This window comes from Hippichthys cyanospilos, chromosome 2 (assembly GCF_059441005.1).
Source record: "Hippichthys cyanospilos isolate Australia breed blue-spotted pipefish chromosome 2, RoL_Hcya_1.0, whole genome shotgun sequence".
In the NCBI taxonomy this organism is placed as follows: domain Eukaryota; kingdom Metazoa; phylum Chordata; class Actinopteri; order Syngnathiformes; family Syngnathidae; genus Hippichthys; species Hippichthys cyanospilos.
In genome coordinates, this window is record NC_142370.1 from 7596481 (window position 1) to 7618276 (window position 21796).

The window sequence follows — 21796 nt, forward strand, 5'->3', positions numbered from 1 at the left end:
AATGTCCACATGATGGCAGCAAAGTAACCCTCAATGACTAATAAACCCAGCAATCAGTCCTGAAAATGCGTATTGTCATTCGAGCATTCAGTCTGACTGACCTTTTATAGCAGACCAAAAGGTCATTTTAAATTGTGTCATAAAAGAGATGTTGGAATTAGTAAGTCACTTACAGATATCTTATGGTTAGCTTGTTGAAAGTAATTATTTGTTAAAGGTCAGCCTTTTTTCAATGGAACTTGAACTTAAGAGGCAAGACACTGTACTGTACAGTATACAAGCAGTTAAAAATGCGTCTATGCAAAAACCTGATAATACATTTCTCATAAGCAAACCTAATAAACATAAAAGAGCCAGTGTTTTGAACGGCCCTTTTAGTGAACGGTTAAATGAATGAAAGGCACCTTTCAAAGTCCTATCATCTTCAAAGCAGTCATAAAAATTGATACCAAGACACCACTATTACTTTTGAACTGAAAATACCCCCCCCCCACCAAAAAATGTCCACTTATTTAGTCTTTTACAGCAGTAAAAAAAAAGTTCATTTTTTTCACAGCTCACTTGGTCATGTGACGTGCTGCTGTGTTACCTGAGCCATCACCACATGCCATTTTCAGTCGGTGAAAAATGTTTTTGAAAGTAGTAAGTCACCATGGAAAATAATTGTCATCAAATTATTTATACACAAAATATCATTTTGCTGCTGAAATTTGCTAAACAAATTGTTTCAACTAAGGCTACATTTGCATGTTCTCCCTGATCCCGTAAGGGTTTCCTCTAGGCAGACCGGCTTCCTCCCACGCTCCAAAAACATACATGGCAGGTGAATAGAACATACTAAATTGTCCTTAAGTGTGATTGGATGTGTGAAAGGTTGCTCGTAACTGTGTGCCCTGCAATTGGCTGAAAACCAGTGCAGGGTGTTCCTCCCCTACTACCCAAATATATATATATATATATATATATATATATATATATATATATATATATATATATATATATATATATATATATATATATATATATATATATATATATATATATATATGACAATTTTTTGTGGGCAACTAATACTTTTAAAAGCCCTTTTCCTGTACACATTCTTCACTGCATTTTTTACATTGTTTACATTTCCATATTTCCCGCAGGGGGAAAAAATAATCCTTCACAGGTTCCCTTCCCTCGTCATTGCCTTGCCCCTCCCTCAGCCACTGAGTCAGAAATTCCCTCTTCCTGCACTTGCTTGGGCGGCTGTAGCAGCAACAAGAGAAGAGGCACCTCCCTTTTAGCACATTTTTAACCGAGGAAGTGCTACGTACAACAGTGCAACTTAACTGACTAATAGGGTCAGACTTTCACCACAGCTGACTGAGAGAAAGCGAAGGTAGGTGACACTTAAAAATCCAAATCTTTCTTCCTGCTCTCTCTGTATTTACTTGCCAATGCATGCTGGGTAAACGCCCTCTCCGGTTCAGGCTGGGCCAGCTGCCAGACAAAAGTATTGTAGTTTGCAAAAAGGGAAGAAACTGTGTAGGTGCTAGACCAGATTGAGAAGCATGCGGTTAAAAAAGTAACTACACAGGAGTGCTAACCTTCAGAGGCTGTTATAACACCAGTTCGTGTGCTTTTTTTGGTGCCGACTTTGCCCTTTTACCTGTTTGTGACTACCACAACGCTCTCTCTACATGTTCATGCTTGTTGCCCAACTTCCAGGTCCATTTCTTGAAAAAATGACGTTACATGTGCTGTCAATAATTTCAGCAAAGACTTTGAACGCTTACAGTATTAAAGTGTTTTCACTCTAAGATTAAATATATAAAAAAATAAAAAAATTGGCAGGTCAGTCTGCAATACGCTCGGTAGAGAAGGGAAGTAGAAAAACAAAAGGGGCCAGTTATTCAAAAATGTAATCTGGATCAAAATTCATCAAAATCACGGGAGGGATGGACTTTGCTTTAAAATCTTTTTTTTTTTTTTAATCCGAGATCAGGTAATGTACATTTATATCAATTTTTCAACGCAACATTTGAGTGCATCATCCTAAGCCATATAGACCATTTTTATTTATTTATTTTTTTAAGAGGATGTGTGCACTAAAGGGGGCAACACTGACAGGTTCATTGCTTTTTTTATATTGAGATAGAGTGATGAATGACAGCACATTTGAAATGTCATTCTAACAAGTTAATAGGTATTAATGACATCTGAGTCTACACTAATACACTTGAGTAAATGACATGAATTGTATTGCAACTTCGTTTTACACAGAACACAGAAGTACTATACAGGTTAACTTGAGGTCAACACAAAATTTCAAAGATAAACTCAGAAGATAAAAGAGCAAGAATACAAGACAACCATCCAAGTAATGACGGCTCGGGATTACAATAATTAAAAATAAAATTATTCCTATCAACTCAAACAACATCAGGCAGATTGAAAGTGAAATGATTTAGAATACGATATAATAGATGGGGTTGGATATTGTTCAATGTGAGGAATGTTTCTTTGGAAATGCTGAAAAAGAGCCTTCTGCGAAAGTCATTGTGGCTTGAGAGCAAAATGCAGGAAAGACGTCAATACAGTTACATCCCATCATATCACAATCCAAAATGACTTTCCACTCAAGCGTTCCTTTAGTGCGGCCTTTCGTGAAGCTCTCTTGCCTTGTCAAATCAACGACCAGAACCACAGCCAATTGGCAGTACTAAAATGATAGTCTCCGGACTACAAAGCAGAAAAAACAATTCCATGCATCAGTTAACCTGAAGAAAGTCCCTAACCCTAACCACATTATATTTGTTTTTCTACTTATATCCACAGTCTACCACCCCATTTTTCCAAAGCAATGCATTCAATAACGCTAAATGTAAGCTGTTTCTGTCTTCATGCATGCACACATGGGAGAAGGATGAATTTAGGAGGAGGAAACCAGTGTGGCCGTTGCAAGAAGACCGTTTACTTTGCAGAGGAGGTACTCTGTGACAGTCGGAGATTCCACAAGTCCTGCTTTGTGTGCTGTGAGTTCACCGCTTACTTTCTAACTGACTATCAATCAATCAATCAATCAATCAAATTTTATCTGTATAGCCCTGAATCACCGAAGTCTCAAAGGGCTTCACAGATGAAAAGAGGTCATGTCAAGACTTCTTTCGAAAAGAGAAGTCATACAGAGACATATTTTCGATGTAAGGTACACTACAGCATCCCCTGTCAAAGCTCCCAGAAGGGGGAGGAAAAACTCAAAAACCCCAATTTGGGGAAAATCAGAAACCTTCAGAAGGGACCACAAGTGGGAGGAGCCCCCTTTCAAGCCCACAGGTTGAAGTGGATGCTGCATGTAACAAATACAGACAAATAGATACACATTACAGACAAATACAGTTACACAATATAGATTACAGAAAACATATGCTACATAGTGCAATGATGACTTGACAGCAGGCAAAGCCATTGGGCAATCAGCAGTTTTGTTGACAAATGATTGACCAGCAAAACTTTGTAAAATGTCCAGGTTTGCTCATGCCGAAGTGATGACAATTAAAATTATTATTTTTTTAATTAACTTAAAAAAAACAGACTGATGGATTGATTATTGCGGTTTGCTTTGAAAAAAAAAAAACACACACACAGAATGACGATGACGGAAGTGGGCCCGTGACGACAAATTATGAAAGACGGACTAGCAAAAATGACAATGAGAGCGCAGGATGACAAATTATGAAAAATGGGCCTGCAAAAATGTGTAAAATGCCCACTTGTGCTGACTAAACACACTTGGATGGTTGATGACTAGAATTATAAATCTGGGATTGATCTGCCCCTCACTTCCATCAAACAGTTTTCCATCCCATCATTCTGTTTTGTGTCAAATGGAAGCTGAAGCCCATTCCGACAAACAGGAACGCCAGTTGCATGAAAATCCCTTCAGTGGGCCCCTCAAATCTGATTGGTTAATCGTTGCACCAAAGGCAAAATCCCCATTGGCAAGTGAAAGAATTTGCTGGATGAAGTTCACACAGACAGAATTGCGACAATGTTGTGTTTCTGTGTCGCAACGGCACATTCCACCAATGGAATCTGGATGAAAACAAATAAGTACTCCATAAAAAAAAGCACAATAATAAGCTCAAAGATGACATGTGCTGGCAAAGATAGGATGTGTATGACTTTTATGTTGCATCTGTTCAGCGGCGTGTGGGAAACGCTTAGACAGTACAACTGTCGCCGTTCATCTGGATGAAATCTACTGCAAGTCATGCTACGGCAAGAGCTACGGGCCAAAAGGTTACGGTTACGGAGTTGGAGCGGGAACCTTGAACATGGACAAAGGCGAGGGCCAGGGTCTCACCCATGAAGAGTGAGTAGAACCCGATAAGACTGCTTCTCATTAACGGCTTTTCATTCGCGTTGCATCTTATTTCTTGCTCAGACCCGCTGCTCATCGTCCCACCACCAACCCGAATCCTTCGAAGTTTGCTCAGAAATTTGGCGGGTCGGACAAGTGCCCTCGTTGCGGCAAGGCTGTCTACGCTGCCGAGAAAGTGATTGGAGCCGGGAGGGTAAGAAAAATTGCACGTACAGTGGGCGTGAAAAACGAATGGAAATGATTCGGGGTTTGTTGAATCGCAGTCATGGCACAAGACTGGTTGCTTCCGCTGCGCTACATGTGGGAAGGGCCTTGAGTCGACCACACTTGCTGACAAGGATGGAGAAATCTACTGCAAAGGTAGAAAAGAGATTATATTCCAGAGTCCAAAACACGGCAAATAACACTGTGCTTTTTTACTGTCTGATACAAAGTTTATGCAGCCAAGTTGTATGTCCAAGTTCCGTATTAGGAAAGGCCAGAAGTGGCCCTCTTATGTTCATGAAAAACACAGTAAAATTCCTCTACAACGAAACCTGAATGTGCAAAAAAAATCCCACAGTGTGGAAAAAAAAAGCATGCATTGAAGCCTTTTCCTCTTTCTCACTTCCTCATACAATGAAAAATCCCCGTTGCATCATACGAAATCTTTTTTTCTGTGTTTGCATTGACTGAAATTCACAACGGCGAAAACAAGCATGCAGCAAAAGGTTTACAGTTCATTCCCATGCAGATCTTTATAGTCGAAGAGGCTTTCCCCCGCAGTCAGACGAGATTCTCCCATACTATAGGTGGCAGTAAATGGACACTTCATCATACACTACTCTATAACAGAGGTAGACAAGCCTAGTAGATTCAAACGATCCAAATTCTTCCAGGCATTCTTTAACAGACTCATCTTTCCCCAACGTGGTGCTCTCCATTCCTTTTCAGATTAACCATAAAGGTGTTTGTGTCGGAAAACTTTCATAAGCAATAGTTCGTCTGCCATGTTTTCCGCTCGTAAAGAAATTCTGGCAGATTTGATCTGGATTTTTTTTTTTTTTTTTTTTAATTGTCGGATGGTTTTGTTTTTAACTGGTCGGATTGTAGATTACACAACTTTTTTTTGTCATGTTTACGTCCGAAGACAAATCTTTGCTACAGTGAAAGGTCCCCTGTTGTGAAACATTTCTGGGTGCAAATATGATTTTGTTGTAGAGGAGTTCTACTGTCTGCAGATTTCTCATGAAGACAGCAGAGGGCGCCATACTTTACCCACACGTACACACGCAGGCACACACTATATCCCACTAGTCAATCAAAAGTGTGAAGAAGACAAAAAGGGAACATTGCGATCATGCAGGGCTGGGCATTTATGGTCGAAACAATGTAAGTTCCACGTCAGCCAATAATGACAGACAATGAATGTACAGTATATATATATATATATATATATATATATATATATATATATATATATATATATATATATATATATATATATATATATATATATAGTTATTCTTCTAAAATTTGACATTTACAGGACACGCAGAATGACTGGGCTCAGGCAGGGGTTACTTCCTGATTATTTTTTAACCAATATGACTCTAGGTGCAATTTCTATTGTTATTAATCAGGTGTGTATCACAATATATATTGATATTGAATTATTTTCCAGTCCTAGTATCATGCAACACCATAGTCAGCTTCTGCACTATCAATAAAGCAAGGTGACCGGATTTTAAAATTTAAAACATAATTCTGTTATTACACAAAGTCTGTTTGGAAAGGCCATTTGAGTGTGAATGTGATAAATGGTCTCACTGCATTTGTTCTCAGGGTTTTTTTTTTCTCACTTGCATTTTGTTTTAAACTGAGGGAAGCTTCTTGTTTGAGTGGCTCAACATTTTCAATTAAAAATATTTATAAGTCAGGCGGTATTTCAGAAGTATTTCAGTTGCTCATTCTATGTCTTGCAGGGTGTTATGCAAAAGACTTTGGCCCAAAAGGTTATGGATATGGAGGAGGAGCCGGAGCTCTGGCCCACACTCAGTAGACAGAACAAGCGGAAGAAGAATGTGACTTCAGTGCCGCTCCACATATACGCCCACCCGTCAGTGTCAATATTCAAAACACCTGCAAGAACTCCAATCAAAAATGTGCATCCATTTCAGTATGGAACCAAGCATTTTTTTTAAAGTGCTAAATAATGCTGTCAAAAAAATGCAACAAATCAACAAAATATGTCTTCTTGGCGCTTTGATTTATTGTTCATCAGGCTGTTTGACTGTCATTTTACTTAAGAATATTGTTTGTCATATGAAATCACGTTTGCAAATGAAATATAATCCATACCAAGATCCTCTTTTTTACAATACCAAATCGGCATGAGCTGAAATTCGATTCTGACAGTGCGATAACCGTGAGAAAAAATTCACAATATTAAAATTACAGCTGTGTTTTTTTCCATTGAACACAAAACAAATTTTGGTTATTTGGTACCTTAAGAAACACATACCATGTTTAGTACAAATGAATGAAGAAAATAAATCAGTACTTTCCCTACACTGTAACATGTATGGTTTTACTGACTGGAACCATGCAATTTCTCAATGTAGATACATTCAGTTTAGTTCTGTTTAAGAATTACGGTCATGTTTTCTGCAGCATGAATAGTGGGATTTTTAAGTGGTAAAGACACAGATTTGTTTGTATTATTGTTATAATCTGCACTTCAGTGTGATTTCTTCCTGATGCACTAGTATACATACTATTTGTTTATACCAGTCTTGCGTGGTCGTCATCATGGTAAATGCTAACGAGACTATATGTCAACGTATTTTAAGTAAAACGCAATTAAAGTACCGAAATAGATTCTTTATAACTGAGATATTATTATTTATGTGGTAAAGCTGAATTAGCCAACTAGTTTGCAAAAAATGAATAAATGATATTACATATTATTTTCCACCATTATTCAGCCCTAAAATGAAGCTATTTAAAATCCATGACTTTTCAAAAATGCCGCACAAGAGGAGAATTGGTGTCGCATCAGTATCGGCGATACCAGCTACATGCTGTATTGGACTGGAAGGGAATCGGTGGTTTCGGTGCTAAGTGTGATACATACTCAAGTTTGCGGACATGGCATCTATTCATAGTAAACATTCCTCACATAACACGGGGTTGACACATCACGTTGGCGTAACCGGATTAAAGTCATCGAATGTCATGAGTTCGATCCACCCATGATTGTGTCAGGCATGCCAAGGATGTCAGTCACGTCAAACAATTGCCCGCTGTCAACATCAAGCCATTTTTCCTTCCCTAAAGGCAGAGAACACTTATATAAATGGTTCTCCATGTACAATTACCAATCAGGAAAATTGGTCCTCACAGAAGGATTTTTGACACAATTCTTCTTTTCTTGTTTCGTTTGTGTATTGTATGATTAAGCATACACTCTTGGACACATCTTTTGGAGCAGGGGTGCACACACTTTTCCAGCATGCGAGCTACTTATAAAATGACCAAGTCAAAATGATCTACCTACTATAAATTTGCAAAACATATATTTATTTATAAAAATATTGAGAATTCTTTATATGAACCATATATGTTGGTGTACCTTGCATAACTACATGAATCCATATTGCTCAATACAACTCTGTTTTTAAAGTCTTTGAACAGCGAGTCAGCTGCTTCAACAAATGCCTCTTTTACCATTTCTCCGTCTTGGAAGGATTTCTTGTTCTTAACGATTAAGTGACTCACCCGAAACGAAGCTTCGGTGGCTGCCTTTGCTTTTGAAGTTAGCTGTGAGAAAAATGACTGCTGTCCAGACAACTGGGATTTTAGTTCTTTCACCTTTCTCCTTCTCAGCTCGCTTTTCGGAGGGAAGTCAGTATCGTAGTTTTTATGAACAGTCCGAAAATGCCGCTCCACATTTCCCTTTTTCGGTATAGCGATGACAGACTGGCAGATGAGGCAAACGCACTTTGAAAATGACATAGTGAAGAAAAAGTCCACCTCCCATTCCGTATGGAAATGGTACGTTTTTGGCTTTTTACTTGGTCCAGCTCCCTCACTCATTTTTATATCCTTACATTTAGAATAAATAAATTAGAGGCTAACTCACTAGCTTGCGAGAACGCGCCGTTATGTGCGCATGTGCAGTGACCCCTCTGTCAGAAAAGGTCAGATTGGTCAGACCGACCTCCCCCCATATGCCAATAAAGTAACAAATTTCAGAGTGAAGACGGATCATAGGCTGACGTCTACGTTTTAATGCCATGCGATCGACCCACAGTACCTTCGCGATTGACCGGTAGATCGCGATCGACGTATTGGGCACCCCTGTTTTGGAGACTTTGTGGCTCGGTGAGACAATAAATAATTCGATGAAGTTCCCTATACAGTTCCTACTGCATTTGCTTAGTTATTTATTATCTTGAACATGTAAGATTTTACCAAGAACAGCAAATGTTTGCCTCTTTTTTTTCAGCAAAATCCAACCATTTTTATTCATCACCGGGGGCAGCCATTTTGCCCCCAGTTTACAGCTTGTGGCAAAACGGCCAGCCCCTGAAAAAAATAAATAAATAACAATAAACAAACAAGGGTGGATTTTTCTACCTAAATCATATTCCACCAAAACAATATTAGAAAGAATACTGTGTTTAGACTACTGGTGATGCATGAAACAGATGAACATATTAATGGGTTGACTTACCCTTTAACAAACCTTTCAAATTTGAATGAATAAAACAAAAACTTGTAAATAAAATTGGGCTTGAAAATTAAAACTTGACTTCTCCTTCAAGATAAGTGCTGGACGTTGGGTACAAAAAGGATTATAATTTAGTGGTGAATGTTGTCTTGTGCGGCTTAAAAGGATAGTCCACTTATTTAGCCTTTTCCAGCAATAAAAAGTGAATATTTGGTCTATAAATAATTTGATTGATGATGTAATTTTTCACGTGCAATCAATACCTGTAAAAGCACATAATGCCACTTGCTGTCAACTAAAAATGACATTGCATTGGCTCAAGGCTGGATACTTGCGGCTTAACTTGCAATTGTTACATAACTAAGAAGAAACTAGGTGAACCTTGAGAACTTGTGATGTCATTTTCAGTTGATCCCAAGTGACAAAATGTGTTTTAAAGAGTACTCATCCATCTGTCCATCCATTTTCTAGAGCTACTTATCCCCACTATGGTCACACAGGCACGCTAGTGCCTATCCGAGCTGTTTATGGGCAGTAGGTGGGGGACACTCTGCACTGGTTGCAAGCCAATTGCGGGGCACACCAGGATGAACAACCCATTCATGCACATAATTACAAGGACAATTTAGAGTATGGTGTGTCCAAACTTTTTTCGAAGATTTGGCAGGGTGAAACTGTGGGGGCCAACCATTCCGCCTGACATTTTTTGAACCAATAACATTGAATACAAATAATCTGAAACTTCGTTTTATTAGAAGAGTGAAAAAAAAAACGTTTTGCTTTTGTATCTGACAAATGAAAACCTCATTCCTCAAAGGGTAGTTTGCAATGTTAAAACTGCTAGCTTGATTCAAATGCTCCATGCGGAGTTTTAGATTTCTTCTTGTGATCTTTTCTCAGAAAAGTTAGAAACTAGTTTGCAGATCGTAAACTCTCGGACTACCTTAATTGGCAACAGCTCGAAACGAAGAGAAGCAAGCAGATCGCTTCTTGGGACGTCACGACTGAGGAGAGAGGGTGTGTCGTCGCCTCGCACTCCGTCCGAGGACAGGTGCATTGAGGTGGGCGGGGTTTTTCCTCTTTTCCACGCCGGGCATGTTCCAACATATCCGCTGACTGCAAGTTATCCGGCGAGACGGCGGTAGCAACAGCAGCAGCTGCGGCGGCGGCGATGTGATCCCTAACGCGGGATGCGGATGTGACCGTCTTTCTCTCGCGATGTCTGCCCCGGCCAACGTGAGGCGAGACGGGTTGCTGGAGAAGCGCAGCGGTGGTCTCCTGCAGCTGTGGAAGAAGAAGCGATGCGTGTTGACCGACGAAGGGCTCCGGCTGCGCAGCTGCAAGACTTCGACCGCCGCCGCCGCCGTGCACGCTCCGTGTTCGGGTTCCAGAGCCAAGGAGCTGCCCTTCGAAGGCATGGTCACGGTGGACTGCGTGGAGTACAAGCGGGGACTGGTCTACTTCACGGTAGTCATGGCCACCGGAGAGGAGATAGACTTCCGCTGTCCGCAGGACGGCACGGCGTGGAACGCGGAGATCGCCTTGGCTCTGGTCCGTTACAAGAACTTCCGAGCCGTGCAAACTGGACGGAAAAGGCTCATCTCCACTGCTCACCTGAGCACCGGCGAGGACGACGACTAGATGTGACACCTTTATTGCGAGGTAAGACACGAATGAGACTTCTGAGAGTTTGAGCTGGCAATGATGAATCTCATTCTGGATCCTTGCATGAAAAATGATTGTAAAAGTATAAGCAGATCGCGGATCTAAAGCTTTACACGAGGTGTTAAAAAAGTACACCCTCATGAACTTGCTTACTCCTACTGCAAAGAAATATCATTGGAAACTAAAAAATGACCTCGCGGTGACGTTGTGTGTAATAAAACAAATTCTATTTCGTTGCTTTCTGTTTTTGCTGCATTATAGGTCCCCGGAATTTCAATCACGATCTGAACCGTGGCCGACTTTTCCCATGTCTATTTGAATTAAAATTACTTATTTATACTTCACGTGTCGTCGTCCGCAGCAGTAGTGGGGAAAAAATATATATATATTTTTTGTACATAATAGGGCGCAGAAAGTACTGTACACATGCAACATGGCTTTAGTAGTAGTGATTCTCAACCCAGAAAATGCAGGCTCAGTCCTCCACCAGTAATCATTCCTACTTGTCCTTGGGCAAGATAATGACCCCCCAGTTGCTCCTGATTGCTGTGTCATCAGCAGGTAAAAGAGTAGTAAACATTGACTGCTTTGAGTACGTCAAGTAGAAAAGTGATATTAGTGAAATACCTGTCCCATATCTTTTAGTAAATGTACAGACGAGGGCTGTCAACCATCAACTCTTTTCAAAGTGGATTATCTGATTGTCTATTATATCTGAGTGTAGATTATTGCATCAAATAATTAACTGATGCCCTCATGTGTCCCCCAAAATAACAAATGTATATTGTATATATTGTTTGTATTTTTTAATAATTTACGGCAGTAAATGTGAACGACTTGGAGAAATATATCATTGTTCATATTAGACCAATAAAATTTGCTGGCGCTAAACAATTAGCAATTGCGATTAGCATTAGCATGCTCCTGATTACCAATTCAGTTCAAAAAACAAACACTCTGACATAATGTTAAATGTATATTACACATATAATTGTGTCGATGCTTCAACAATATTTCATGAATAAATAAGTTTGTCATTCTTTGCAATGATGAGGTCAATAACATCCTGTTAGTCTTTAATTGCTGCTGCTTCTTGACGAGGAGACTGGACCTGTTTAGCACTTGACTCCAGTCTTTAATTTAAACACCTAAAACCGAGTCACTATACGTTGTTTCCAGTGTCAGGTTATACTCTTGGATAATACAGCCCTAGGGCTTTTGTGGATGATTACAATTTTCTTTCCTATTTTTGGGGGGGTGGGGGGCTCCATGTGCTGATGTTGTCTTCAGTGAAATCCCTTTCCTTTCATTTCATTACATCACAGCACCACCTAGCTGCCTGGCATGCATACACAATACAATTCTTCATATCTTAATGGTCCACCTTATGCGCGCATATTTCCCCTAAAAACAACCATGAATACAAACTAAAATGTGGGGATGAGACGCCAGTTTTGCTTTTTTTCAAGTCATCTTTGTAGTTTCAACTACTATTGAGCCAAGAGACATATCAGTGGAGAAATCCTATTTACATAAAAAACAACAACAAAAGGTATGCAAATTTACCCAGTCAGTGTAACTTGAAACACAATTGTAATGAATACATTTGGTGAGTTTAAAAGACTGGCACAGTGAGAGTGCCTTCATTCGTTTCCAATTGATACCAGTCATCCTTAATTGAAAGCCCTGAGGCTTCTGGACACATTTGTGGAATGCAGTCCTCAAAAGGTGTCATAAGTTGTTTGGCCTTTTAGGTAACAAGGCTAGCTAGTCTCACTGTTAGATTAGGTGCTACGTGTCACTTCAAAGGATGGAATGCAAACATCCATGTTGTTGTCTAGGATGAGGTGACTGATGTCTTTGAAATGTGGCCTCTCCCCGTCGGGAGCCTGGACGCTGACGCTGTCTTCCCAGCATGAGCATAAAAGCAAAAGTCGCACTCAAAACCATTATTAAGTTGCAATCTGAGCCTCCGTCAAAACGCGAGCCGACCTCTCCCTCGCTCGGCAGCCAAGTTCTTTCAACCACACACGTGTTTGTTTCCACTTTACTTGGACACGCAAACGTATTGTCTGGAAACATTCTCGACCGTCTCCAATGGCAACATCATTCAAACTGAAAGCAAGTCTGCTCTTCGCAGCAGCCGCAGACAAAGTACATTACCACTTTCTTCCACGGACAATTCTCGATATACAATGCATTGCTAGGCTAGCCATTTCCATTTTATTTTTGGGTCATTAATCAAATGATAACAACTTTGCTCCTCAGGAAAAAGCCTACCACAGCAATGACGCATACATTTAAATCTGAACTATGTGCTCACAGGCCAGGAATCCACAGGGGCGCTTCCTTAAGTGAGACCAGTAGCCCAGTTCCCAAATTAACTTAGTAGCCGTGGCAACAGTGCAGTGCGTGGAGCTTTTGTAAAATTTGCTTTGGGATGGATTTTTTCTCAGTGTTTTTCAAAAATACTTTCACGTATTTCAGGAGACTACTTCCATGATTTTTCACGTTTTTTCAGACCCACAAACCTTCTCAATTTTCCCACTTTTCAGATCCACAAACATGCTCAATTTTCCCGCTTTTCAGATCTACAAACATTTGCGATTTTCATGTGTGTTCATTTAGCATGACTCGCCGTTTATAAATCTTCAATTCTGCCTGTGAGTTGTCGAAGGCGTTTGTGGAGTGGGCATGCACATTTATTTTTAAGACCAACATCGTGTTGTTGCAAAACATTCACAAACACATGTCCTCAGATAGTCCCGTGTCTAAGGGCCTGTTTGTCTTTCTTCCATGGGGAGGCAGTGTTGCTCTCCAACGGAAACACTAGCCATCTCACGCGTCTCGTAAGAATTGGAAATTGAAAAATGTAAAACGAGACTTTATCTGCCTTTCTTTTGTGTGTTTAACACAAATTGGGGAGCAAAATACCACACAAATTTGTTTCACTTGAGCTCATGGTGTGTTGACAAGGAGACCTTCTTCTACTGTAAATTGTTCTCTTATAGCAGCAGCGAACAATTGAAGAACAGAAGGCAAAATATGAAAACAAGCTTGAGGGGGAAAAAAAATGTAGGGTCACATTTAGTTTACCAACTTGTGTTAAACGTGAAATAGAACGTCACAAAGGTAATCTTTTCATTTTAAACGAGGCAATGGACACAGCTTGTTCATATTCAATAGAGAGAAACACTGCCTCCTGATGGACGGAGGACAAACGGATGTGATGTTTTGCAAATCGTGGTTTACAAAATAAATACGAGACATCTGATCCACATGCACATTTGACAGAGCACAACCAAAACCCATTTACAAATGGTAAGGCAGGAAAAATACACATTAAAAAAAGTGACATTTGCAAATGTTTGTGTATCTGGGAAACACATTAAAGTAACAAATGCATTTTTGTGAATAATCGCTCTTGCATTGATAGTAAACATATTTTCTGCTTTATTTTTCATGCAGCTTTTCTACATGCTTGGAGCGAACCAATAAGAAGGGCTCTCCGGTTTCCTCCAAACGAACTTGAGGTGTTACATGAATCTTACGTTGCTGGTCCGTCGAACTCTTCTACAGTCGGCGATCCTTCTCTTTTATGGATAATCCTACTTCATCAAAACAGCGACACTTGGATTCTTTCACCATGTGTGCCTTGATATTTCACAAACCTACAAGAATCACTTGATGTCTTACATCTTTGCTTTTGATGGGGAAAATGCTGTTTGACTGACTGGAAAAAAATAGCTCATTACAGACTGATCATTTGTACCCACGCCTGAAGATTATCATGAAAAATAACTGTTGTGCTCTTATTCATGGTACAATTTTTATTCAGTAAGATGTCATGGTATAAAATAAAATATTACTGATAACTGTTGAACAGTGGGCACCAATTTTTGTAACAAATTTTGTAACCAAACACATAAATAATTCATGTTGTTGATACAATCTCAGCAGTAAAAAAAAAATCATAGTTCATTTCAGTTATATAACTGCAATTACAATAGACAAAATATGAATTTTGAAAATACATTTTAAGTACATTTTGACATCACAGTGTCTCAGAACTCTGGTAATGACCAGTTATAGCTCACTTATTGGCCATGTGGTGAATCCAAGCTGAGCCACAAGCACCTTGAGCACATGAGATGTCATTTTCAGTAAGGATGGATGGACCAATAATTGGCCGATATTTGACAATTTGACATATCTGCATTTTGTAAAAATGATCATCTATTATAAACAGTGTTAATCAGGGAACGATTTAAATGTACAAATAACTTTGTATGGTATTCTGCTGAGCCAGGAACTCATCACATTTTTTAGTTTGACAAGAAAGTTAATTGAAGTGAACATTTTTGTTAAATTTGCATTTTAGACAAATTTATTTTCTGCAGAACAACTATAGAGAGCTATATATGTATATGGGTTTTTATTTAACATTTAAGATATGTTATTTTCCATTTGACTGAAAATGATGATGATCTACTCCAAATATGACTAAATACTTGACTAATTTTTATCAGTCTTGAAAAGAAAACCGACTCTTTAATTTTAAGGCAACAGCGTTGCGCATGAAAAAATATTGAGTTATCCAATTAATACAAAATATTACGTTTATACTGCAAAAAACTTGCTAAACAAATAAGTATCCCTTTAAAAAGTCCAGGAGAAGTGACATGTTGAAACATGTAAGTTTCCCAGTCAGCTGGCTCTTTTTAGCCAGTGCTAGCGAATGTCATTCGTTCATTCATGTTTGAATGTGACCAAAACAACAGTATGATTGTTAGCTGTGCAGGTCTGGGGGTGAAGGGTTTATTGTGTCATGGGCTTCTTTTATGCCTCTGTGGAAAACCCCAAAGCTGTTGCCACTCCTTCTTGTGAGTCAGCAAATGTAAGTCAAAAGAAACATCCCAGACACGGTCTCTGAGTAAACAACTTAAATCTCATATCAAGTGACTTCAAAGTTTCCTTCAACGTGACCAATATCCAAGATATTAAACATGCAAATCAACACAAAAGGTTAAATCCTGCCTGTGCCAAAAACTGGACAATCAACCGGATGAGCGATGATACAAGTGAACACTTAGAACTTCAAATATGGCACTAAGGATTGTTTTTTTTCAGTTTGTTTTTTAGGGCCAGTCACCACCTTCTTGTGACCACTAGAGGGAGTCTGTCTCTTGTTTCCAGTTCCAGCAGTGTGCATGCTTCATAATTTTAGGTTCCACAACGTGGCAGAGCTACACTGGATCTTAACTGGGCTCATCACAACCTCAGAATGACTTGGAATATTTCATTCATGATGCAACGGACCAAATGCCATATCTGACTGCTATAAATTATACTACAATAAATGTGTTAATCTATTTACAATGTACAGTAAATTATATATATATATATATATATATATATATATATATATATATATATATATATATATATATATATATATATATATATATAGAGAGAGAGAGTGTACATACATATTAGAAGCTGATTAAGCCTATTGAGACAGCATCTGGATGATCATACTTGCTAGCAGGGGTCAGCTCGTCTTTCCTTCTATTGTCTCCCATAAAATGCATGCCACTACTGACTTAATTTGTCAGAATCTGATCAAGAAAATGGCCCACAATAAAAGGGAGACAGTGGAGGAAAAGACCGGCTGTCAACAGTGTCATGCCAAATCTCCACCTTCTGTTGGCAAGTATAGCTGTGCACATGTCTTCACAAATAGGTTTCCCCAGCTGTTATGACTGTCCATAATGCCACCAGCGAAACATTTGGATTTCTAGAAAAAAAAAAAATTCGTTCTCAGCCCAACAGTTTCCCAAATACCTTCTTCGCTATGTGTGAAGTTCTTTTTGAACAATATCTCCTCAGTAAAAGTCATGAGCTGGCTGGTGGCTTGTCAGAGATCTTAACCCTGCTTCTAGATGGATTTGCAGAAGTGAGGGACTGGGGGAAATGGGGGGTGGGGGTGTTAGACGGTGAGAAACAAAGATGGAAACTATTAATAGCCTCCACTAACAGAAGAGAAAGAGCCGAGAGATGATGGGAGGAGCGGTTAAATAGGGGGCCACCAAATGGCTGGGCTCATCTCAGATTTGGTCCATCGTTTTGCTGACGCAACTTCTTTGTCTCTTCTCTCACTGGTAAGATATTCTCACTATATAGTATTACTGCAATGTAGATGACCATACAACTGCAACTAATACCAATAATTTGCATGCAAGTTTTACTATTCTTTCGAAATGTCAAGCACATATTCAAAATTGTTTAACAATGTAACCATCGCAATAACACCATTCGGTATGTCAAGGAATTCAAATGGTCACTGGATATTATGGACGCACGAGTACCATTACCAGCTATACAAGCCGGAGACAACCTTATTTTGAGGTATCAGTACCTGTGATGACAAGTGATTTAATTATCTGTCATTGTTTTGTTTTTTTCTTAGTTTGTTTACGTCAGAAGATCTAGCGGTATCAGGACTTGTTTTCGGTCACTACTCATATTGGTATTGGTCAGAAAAAAATGGTATTGAACAGACCTACTGGACTTGATTGGAATTTTGCAAGTTTGATAAATCATCAAAGCTACTGAGCAAGATCTGCAGGCTAACTTGATCTGCCCATGTACTGAACAAACTCTATTCTGGCTTTTTTTTTTCTTTTTTTTTTTTTTTTTTTTTGGGGGGGGGGGGGTATTACATTGCAAAGTTGGCTCCCCCACAGAGGTTTTCAAGCATCTTATGAGTTATTGTAGGTAAATCCCTGGACCAGGCGGGTGTGCTTCATAGGCAGCTGTTTATCAGATGTCCCCCGCGTCTATTTGGGGAGACAGGCCATTCAGATTCCTCCGGCAAAGATAATCCCGGAGAAGGGCAGGGACAGGGGACAGGAATGGATGAGACACAGAAATCTGTTTGGAATCTTCCTAATCCGCCGGAGCGCTCCATGGATGAGCGGCCTTGGAGTGCGCTTGGCATCGGGGATGTGAACCTCGGTGGGCTGCGAGGGATGGAGACGGGGTGAAATCATGCGAGAAGCTGTCACTGGCAACATGACAGAAGAGAAAAGAGCAGCCCGAGGTGAGGCGGGTGAGGAGACAGAAGATCAGATGAAAACCACTGACAAGTGCACTGGCGTTTTCACGTACACGTGTTTTCCTCACAACTAATCTGATGAGATCCGAAACCGAAATTCGGTATCAGGAGGAATTTGTTGTTCTTGTTTTGCTTTGCTGTTTGCTATGGTGTCCCTCTGGTGAACGTTGAACGCACCACTATACACCACAAACAAATTATTGGCAAAATAGTTCAATTCATTTTTGAAAAGCTAGGAATCACAACTGACAACTAATCAAGCAAATAAATCAATACTTATTTTTGATAGTAAATGGACTTTTTAGAGACTAAAGTAATTATCATTGCGCCCAGTCAAAACAGGACATTTGCAAAGCTCTACTTTTGATTTAGATAACGATGACCATTTTTGGCGATTTTACGACTTCATATCATACACGACATTCCATTTTGCCACTTGCTGTTGACTGAAAATGAAACCAAGAGTTTCTCAGGTCATGTCCAATCATGGCTCTACAATTGTCTGGGCTTGGTCATGTGACATTTACAAGCCGCGCCATGATTGGTTGTCGCCTGAGCTCTGAACAAGCTACTTGCTGGGATGCGAAAAAAAAAATCAGTTTAATTCGCTTCTACAAACACAATATGATTCAAATTGCCATGTTGGAACTAGTGGGGGTGCATGGAAAATTTGGTAAAGGACATTTTTGGGTTGACGTCCCTTTCATTCGCCTAAGAGGAAATTTCAGTTTTACATATCCTGCATGTACAGAGAGAATGTTATTAAGCAGGACGGCGAAATGTTGCGTAATTGGCTTGCTGACGGCTGCATTTCGAGCGAGCGCTCATAGAGACGTACTGAAGATGATGTGACACAACAACTGCAAATGACTGTTTAGTGAGCTTCTAATCTCTCATCTCTTCTCCAGGGGATTTCATCACCAGGATGCCTGAGCATTTGTGAGTGATGATGTGTTCTTAATATAGCTTATTCAATCGCGCTCAAATTCACATGCACACATAAGGCCAAAATGATTAACAACCGCTTAAAAGTGGCTTTTTTTCTTTAATTGGTTTGTGTATTTTTTGCAAGACAATAGCGCAATAAAGTAGAGGAGTTTTGGACTTGTGCACAAAATGTCAAATATTGGCCTTTTGTATTTTTTTTTTTTAACGTTGTGAAAATAATTTGCAAACTCAAACTTCATTAGTCACAATTTCCTTTAATATTTCATCAAAAAAGCTACACAATTGGTCAGTGTGGGTGTTCATTTTGATGAATGTAAAAATATCTTTAATGGCTTGCTCCCTTTGATGATGCAATGTAATGGTTAAATAATGCAATGCTATTTTGTTGAAAAATGTTGTTGCTAATTTTCTGACAAGTGATTTTCTGGCTGGGCAGAGGCCAGTCTACTCTTATACCTCACTTTAATTCAACATTTGCCCAATGCTTGAATAATACCGTATTATACAAAAATGAAACATTTCCCAGCTTCAACTGTCTAGATCAATGAATGTTTTCATCTCTTGACTGTGTCTGTTGTAGGCAAGAGGTAAGATCTGACTTACAAAAATACCATTTCCCAACCAGCAAGACCAGTTCATCACTTACATGATGTCATCTTCCTAATCCAGAGAAAACCAAAGATTTCAGCTTCAAGGAAGCTCATGCTCAAGGTGAAAGGAACTACAAACAACATTATTTTGGCCACAAATGGGAAGAAGACGTTCATGTTCTGTAACTCAGGCTCCTTTTCTTTTTGTCAGAGTTTGATGGTGGCAAAGGCCAAGGAGGAACTTGAGCAAGAGGTCTTTGAGAAAGAACGGGAGAAGCAAAGGTACCTGGCCGAAAGAGCACCATCCCTCAACATCAGCCACATGAGTGTGGCTCAGTTACAGGTGCGTGGACCTGCACAACATAAAAGTCCTCAGGCCATAAAAAGAAGAGGTGTGGGTATTTTCCCGCTGGCAGCAAATGAACATCTCATATGACATTTATTTTGTTGTAGGATCTGTGCAGACAGCTCCACGCCAAAATTGACGCAGTTGATGAGGAGCGATACGATATTGAGGCCAAAGTGATGCTCAACACACGAGAGGTAGATCATGCAGTGCATGTACTGCTATTGGCTTTCAATCGTAAGAATGGTGGTCAAAAGATTTATTTTACAAATTAAATATTAGGATCAGAATTAAGATTAAGAAAACATTAGAAATTAACATTAAAATAAGAGACTTTCTCAAATGGAGGTGGTTCTCATCGTTAAAGTGGTAAAGCCTTTTCCATGATTTGCTACATGTGTCTTTGTTGATATCATTACCTGTGGTCGCGGTAGCAACTGGGTACATTGCATTGATGTGGTAAGCTAAACCTGAGCTGCTTCTGTGGTAGACAAGCTCCTTCTTACACTTAATCACACTACCTTGAGCAAAGGTGCGATTGGAGCATTTTTTAAAGGTTAATTTATCATTCATTGGACTGACAAGACTCACACGTTCTTCCGTTTCCACGTGTTGCTCCTGCCCCTGAACTTGCCCTCTTTCTCACAACATGAGCCTACCAGGTTAGGCCAAACACAATGAAAGCCAATTAGTATCAAATTTAGGTGATGATTAACATTTGCGCATAAAAAACACATCTAATCAGCATACAGAAATCATAGATGAGGTTAAAAATGAGACGCACAGAATATAATAACATGATCCGTTCACTAGCAATCACAATTAATCTGTTATCTTGACACCCCTGCGTAATGTTGTATGTCCCCTTTTCCAGATTCAAGATCTGAGCATCAAGGTGTTGGACTTGAGGGGTAAATTTAAGAGGCCGACCCTGCGCCGCGTTCGCGTGTCCGCCGACGCAATCCTGCGCTCGCTGCTGGGCTCCAAGCATAAAGTCTCGATGGACCTCCGAGCCAACCTCAAGTCCGTCAAGAAAGAGGACACAGAGAAGGTGTGTGCACTGCGCACTTCAAAACAAAAGCGCATATATTTACAGGGACGGAAAAAAGTGCATTTGTGTGTGTGATGAACATGTCGCCAGGATACAAAGTCATGGGTCGTTAAATTGCTGTTTCTTTGGGCGTAAGAGGAGGAGCCTAATCCAAGACAATGATACTATTGTACAGGAGAAGGGAAGTGTGTGTGTTCAGCCAAGAATCCTGCTTATTAATGTCCTGTAAACCTGAACAACGTAAACTCCATAAAGTTGTTGTTAAGGCAGTGGTCTCCAATGGGAGTAGGAGTACTGGACCCTGGAGGTCTGGCACCTTTTTTTCCTATATTGTGTTATAGTGACTCCTTTGCCAAATGTAATATTTTATACAGATGCACATTGACACAGGTGACACATTTTTCCAGCACACAAGCCAGAAATGAAACAGATTATGTTACACAATCTTTCACCGGTAAATTACAGGAAAAATACACATATATCCCTAAAATTATAGTTTCAGAGTTGAATAAATCAGAGATTAATAGCACTGAACGCTAATGCTTTGAGTGCCGTGACAGGAACAGTTCTTTTTCCTTTTCAACTTAATAGCAAATTAACTGGAACATTAAGCAACTTAATGCTCGATTGCCATGTTGGCAAAATGTTGTAAGTCATTACAGATTAAAATGGGGAGCCAGAAATAAAAGATAATTTTACAAGTTCTGTCTTCTGAATCTTTTGTCTACTGCAGAAGAGGCCAGTGGAGGACAGTGACTGGAGGAAAAATGTGGAGGCGATGTCAGGCATGGAGGGAAGAAAGAAGATGTTTGATGCCGCCAAAGCTTCTGCACAGTGAACCCGCAAGACCAACTTGCAATTCGGTTCAACTTCTTTCAAGAGAAAACTGCACAGCTTCACGACCACGTCTCTCGAGGCTTTGTGATAATTGTCATAATTGAAAACATTGGAGTAGTGACTAGCAAAACTTACATCCAATAAACTCAACAAGGTGTC

The 21796-nt window shown here is 39.6% G+C and overlaps 3 protein-coding genes across 4 annotated transcripts; all 3 read left to right on the forward strand.

Annotated features, from left to right (window-relative positions):
* Positions 1-1212: 1212 nt before the first annotated feature.
* LOC148427089 (cysteine and glycine-rich protein 1-like) lies at positions 1213-6927 on the forward strand. 2 transcript variants are annotated; one of them, XM_088408699.1, is made up of 6 exons: positions 1213-1384; positions 2908-3020; positions 4192-4360; positions 4433-4562; positions 4633-4729; positions 6334-6927. In XM_088408699.1, exons 2-6 carry the CDS (start codon positions 2912-2914, stop codon positions 6408-6410), a joined length of 582 nt encoding a protein of 193 aa, XP_088264825.1. In that variant the 5' UTR covers positions 1213-1384; positions 2908-2911; the 3' UTR covers positions 6411-6927. The 2 variants fall into 2 exon arrangements, with proteins under 2 accessions (XP_088264825.1, XP_088264824.1); XM_088408698.1 differs by having other exon boundaries at positions 1214-1384; positions 2911-3020.
* A 3233-nt stretch (positions 6928-10160) lies between these two features.
* phlda3 (pleckstrin homology-like domain, family A, member 3) lies at positions 10161-14631 on the forward strand. Its single transcript, XM_088408062.1, has 2 exons — positions 10161-10745; positions 14217-14631. The coding sequence occupies exon 1, from the start codon at positions 10302-10304 to the stop codon at positions 10722-10724; it is 423 nt and encodes a 140-aa protein (XP_088264188.1). The 5' UTR covers positions 10161-10301; the 3' UTR covers positions 10725-10745; positions 14217-14631.
* A 4832-nt stretch (positions 14632-19463) lies between these two features.
* Positions 19464-21796, forward strand: tnni1a (troponin I type 1a (skeletal, slow)). The gene is made up of 5 exons (XM_088404818.1): positions 19464-19524; positions 19615-19746; positions 19857-19946; positions 20624-20800; positions 21534-21796. The coding sequence occupies exons 1-5, from the start codon at positions 19516-19518 to the stop codon at positions 21636-21638; spliced, it is 513 nt and encodes a 170-aa protein (XP_088260944.1). The 5' UTR covers positions 19464-19515; the 3' UTR covers positions 21639-21796.

What these genes read in the sequence shown, in the direction of transcription:
- phlda3 (XM_088408062.1), top strand. Translation starts at nt 10,302, where the DNA reads ATGTCTGCCCCGGCCAACGTGAGGCGAGACGGGTTGCTGGAGAAGCGC.
- tnni1a (XM_088404818.1), top strand. An exon ending in TGAGTGTGGCTCAGTTACAG is followed by an intron (nt 19,747 to 19,856) that starts GTGCGTGGACCT and finishes ATTTTGTTGTAG; the next exon opens with GATCTGTGCAGACAGCTCCA. An exon ending in AGAAAGAGGACACAGAGAAG is followed by an intron (nt 20,801 to 21,533) that starts GTGTGTGCACTG and finishes TGTCTACTGCAG; the next exon opens with AAGAGGCCAGTGGAGGACAG.
- LOC148427089 (XM_088408699.1), top strand. Translation starts at nt 2,912, where the DNA reads ATGAATTTAGGAGGAGGAAACCAGTGTGGCCGTTGCAAGAAGACCGTT. An exon ending in CAGGGTCTCACCCATGAAGA is followed by an intron (nt 4,361 to 4,432) that starts GTGAGTAGAACC and finishes TTTCTTGCTCAG; the next exon opens with ACCCGCTGCTCATCGTCCCA. An exon ending in AAGTGATTGGAGCCGGGAGG is followed by an intron (nt 4,563 to 4,632) that starts GTAAGAAAAATT and finishes GTTGAATCGCAG; the next exon opens with TCATGGCACAAGACTGGTTG.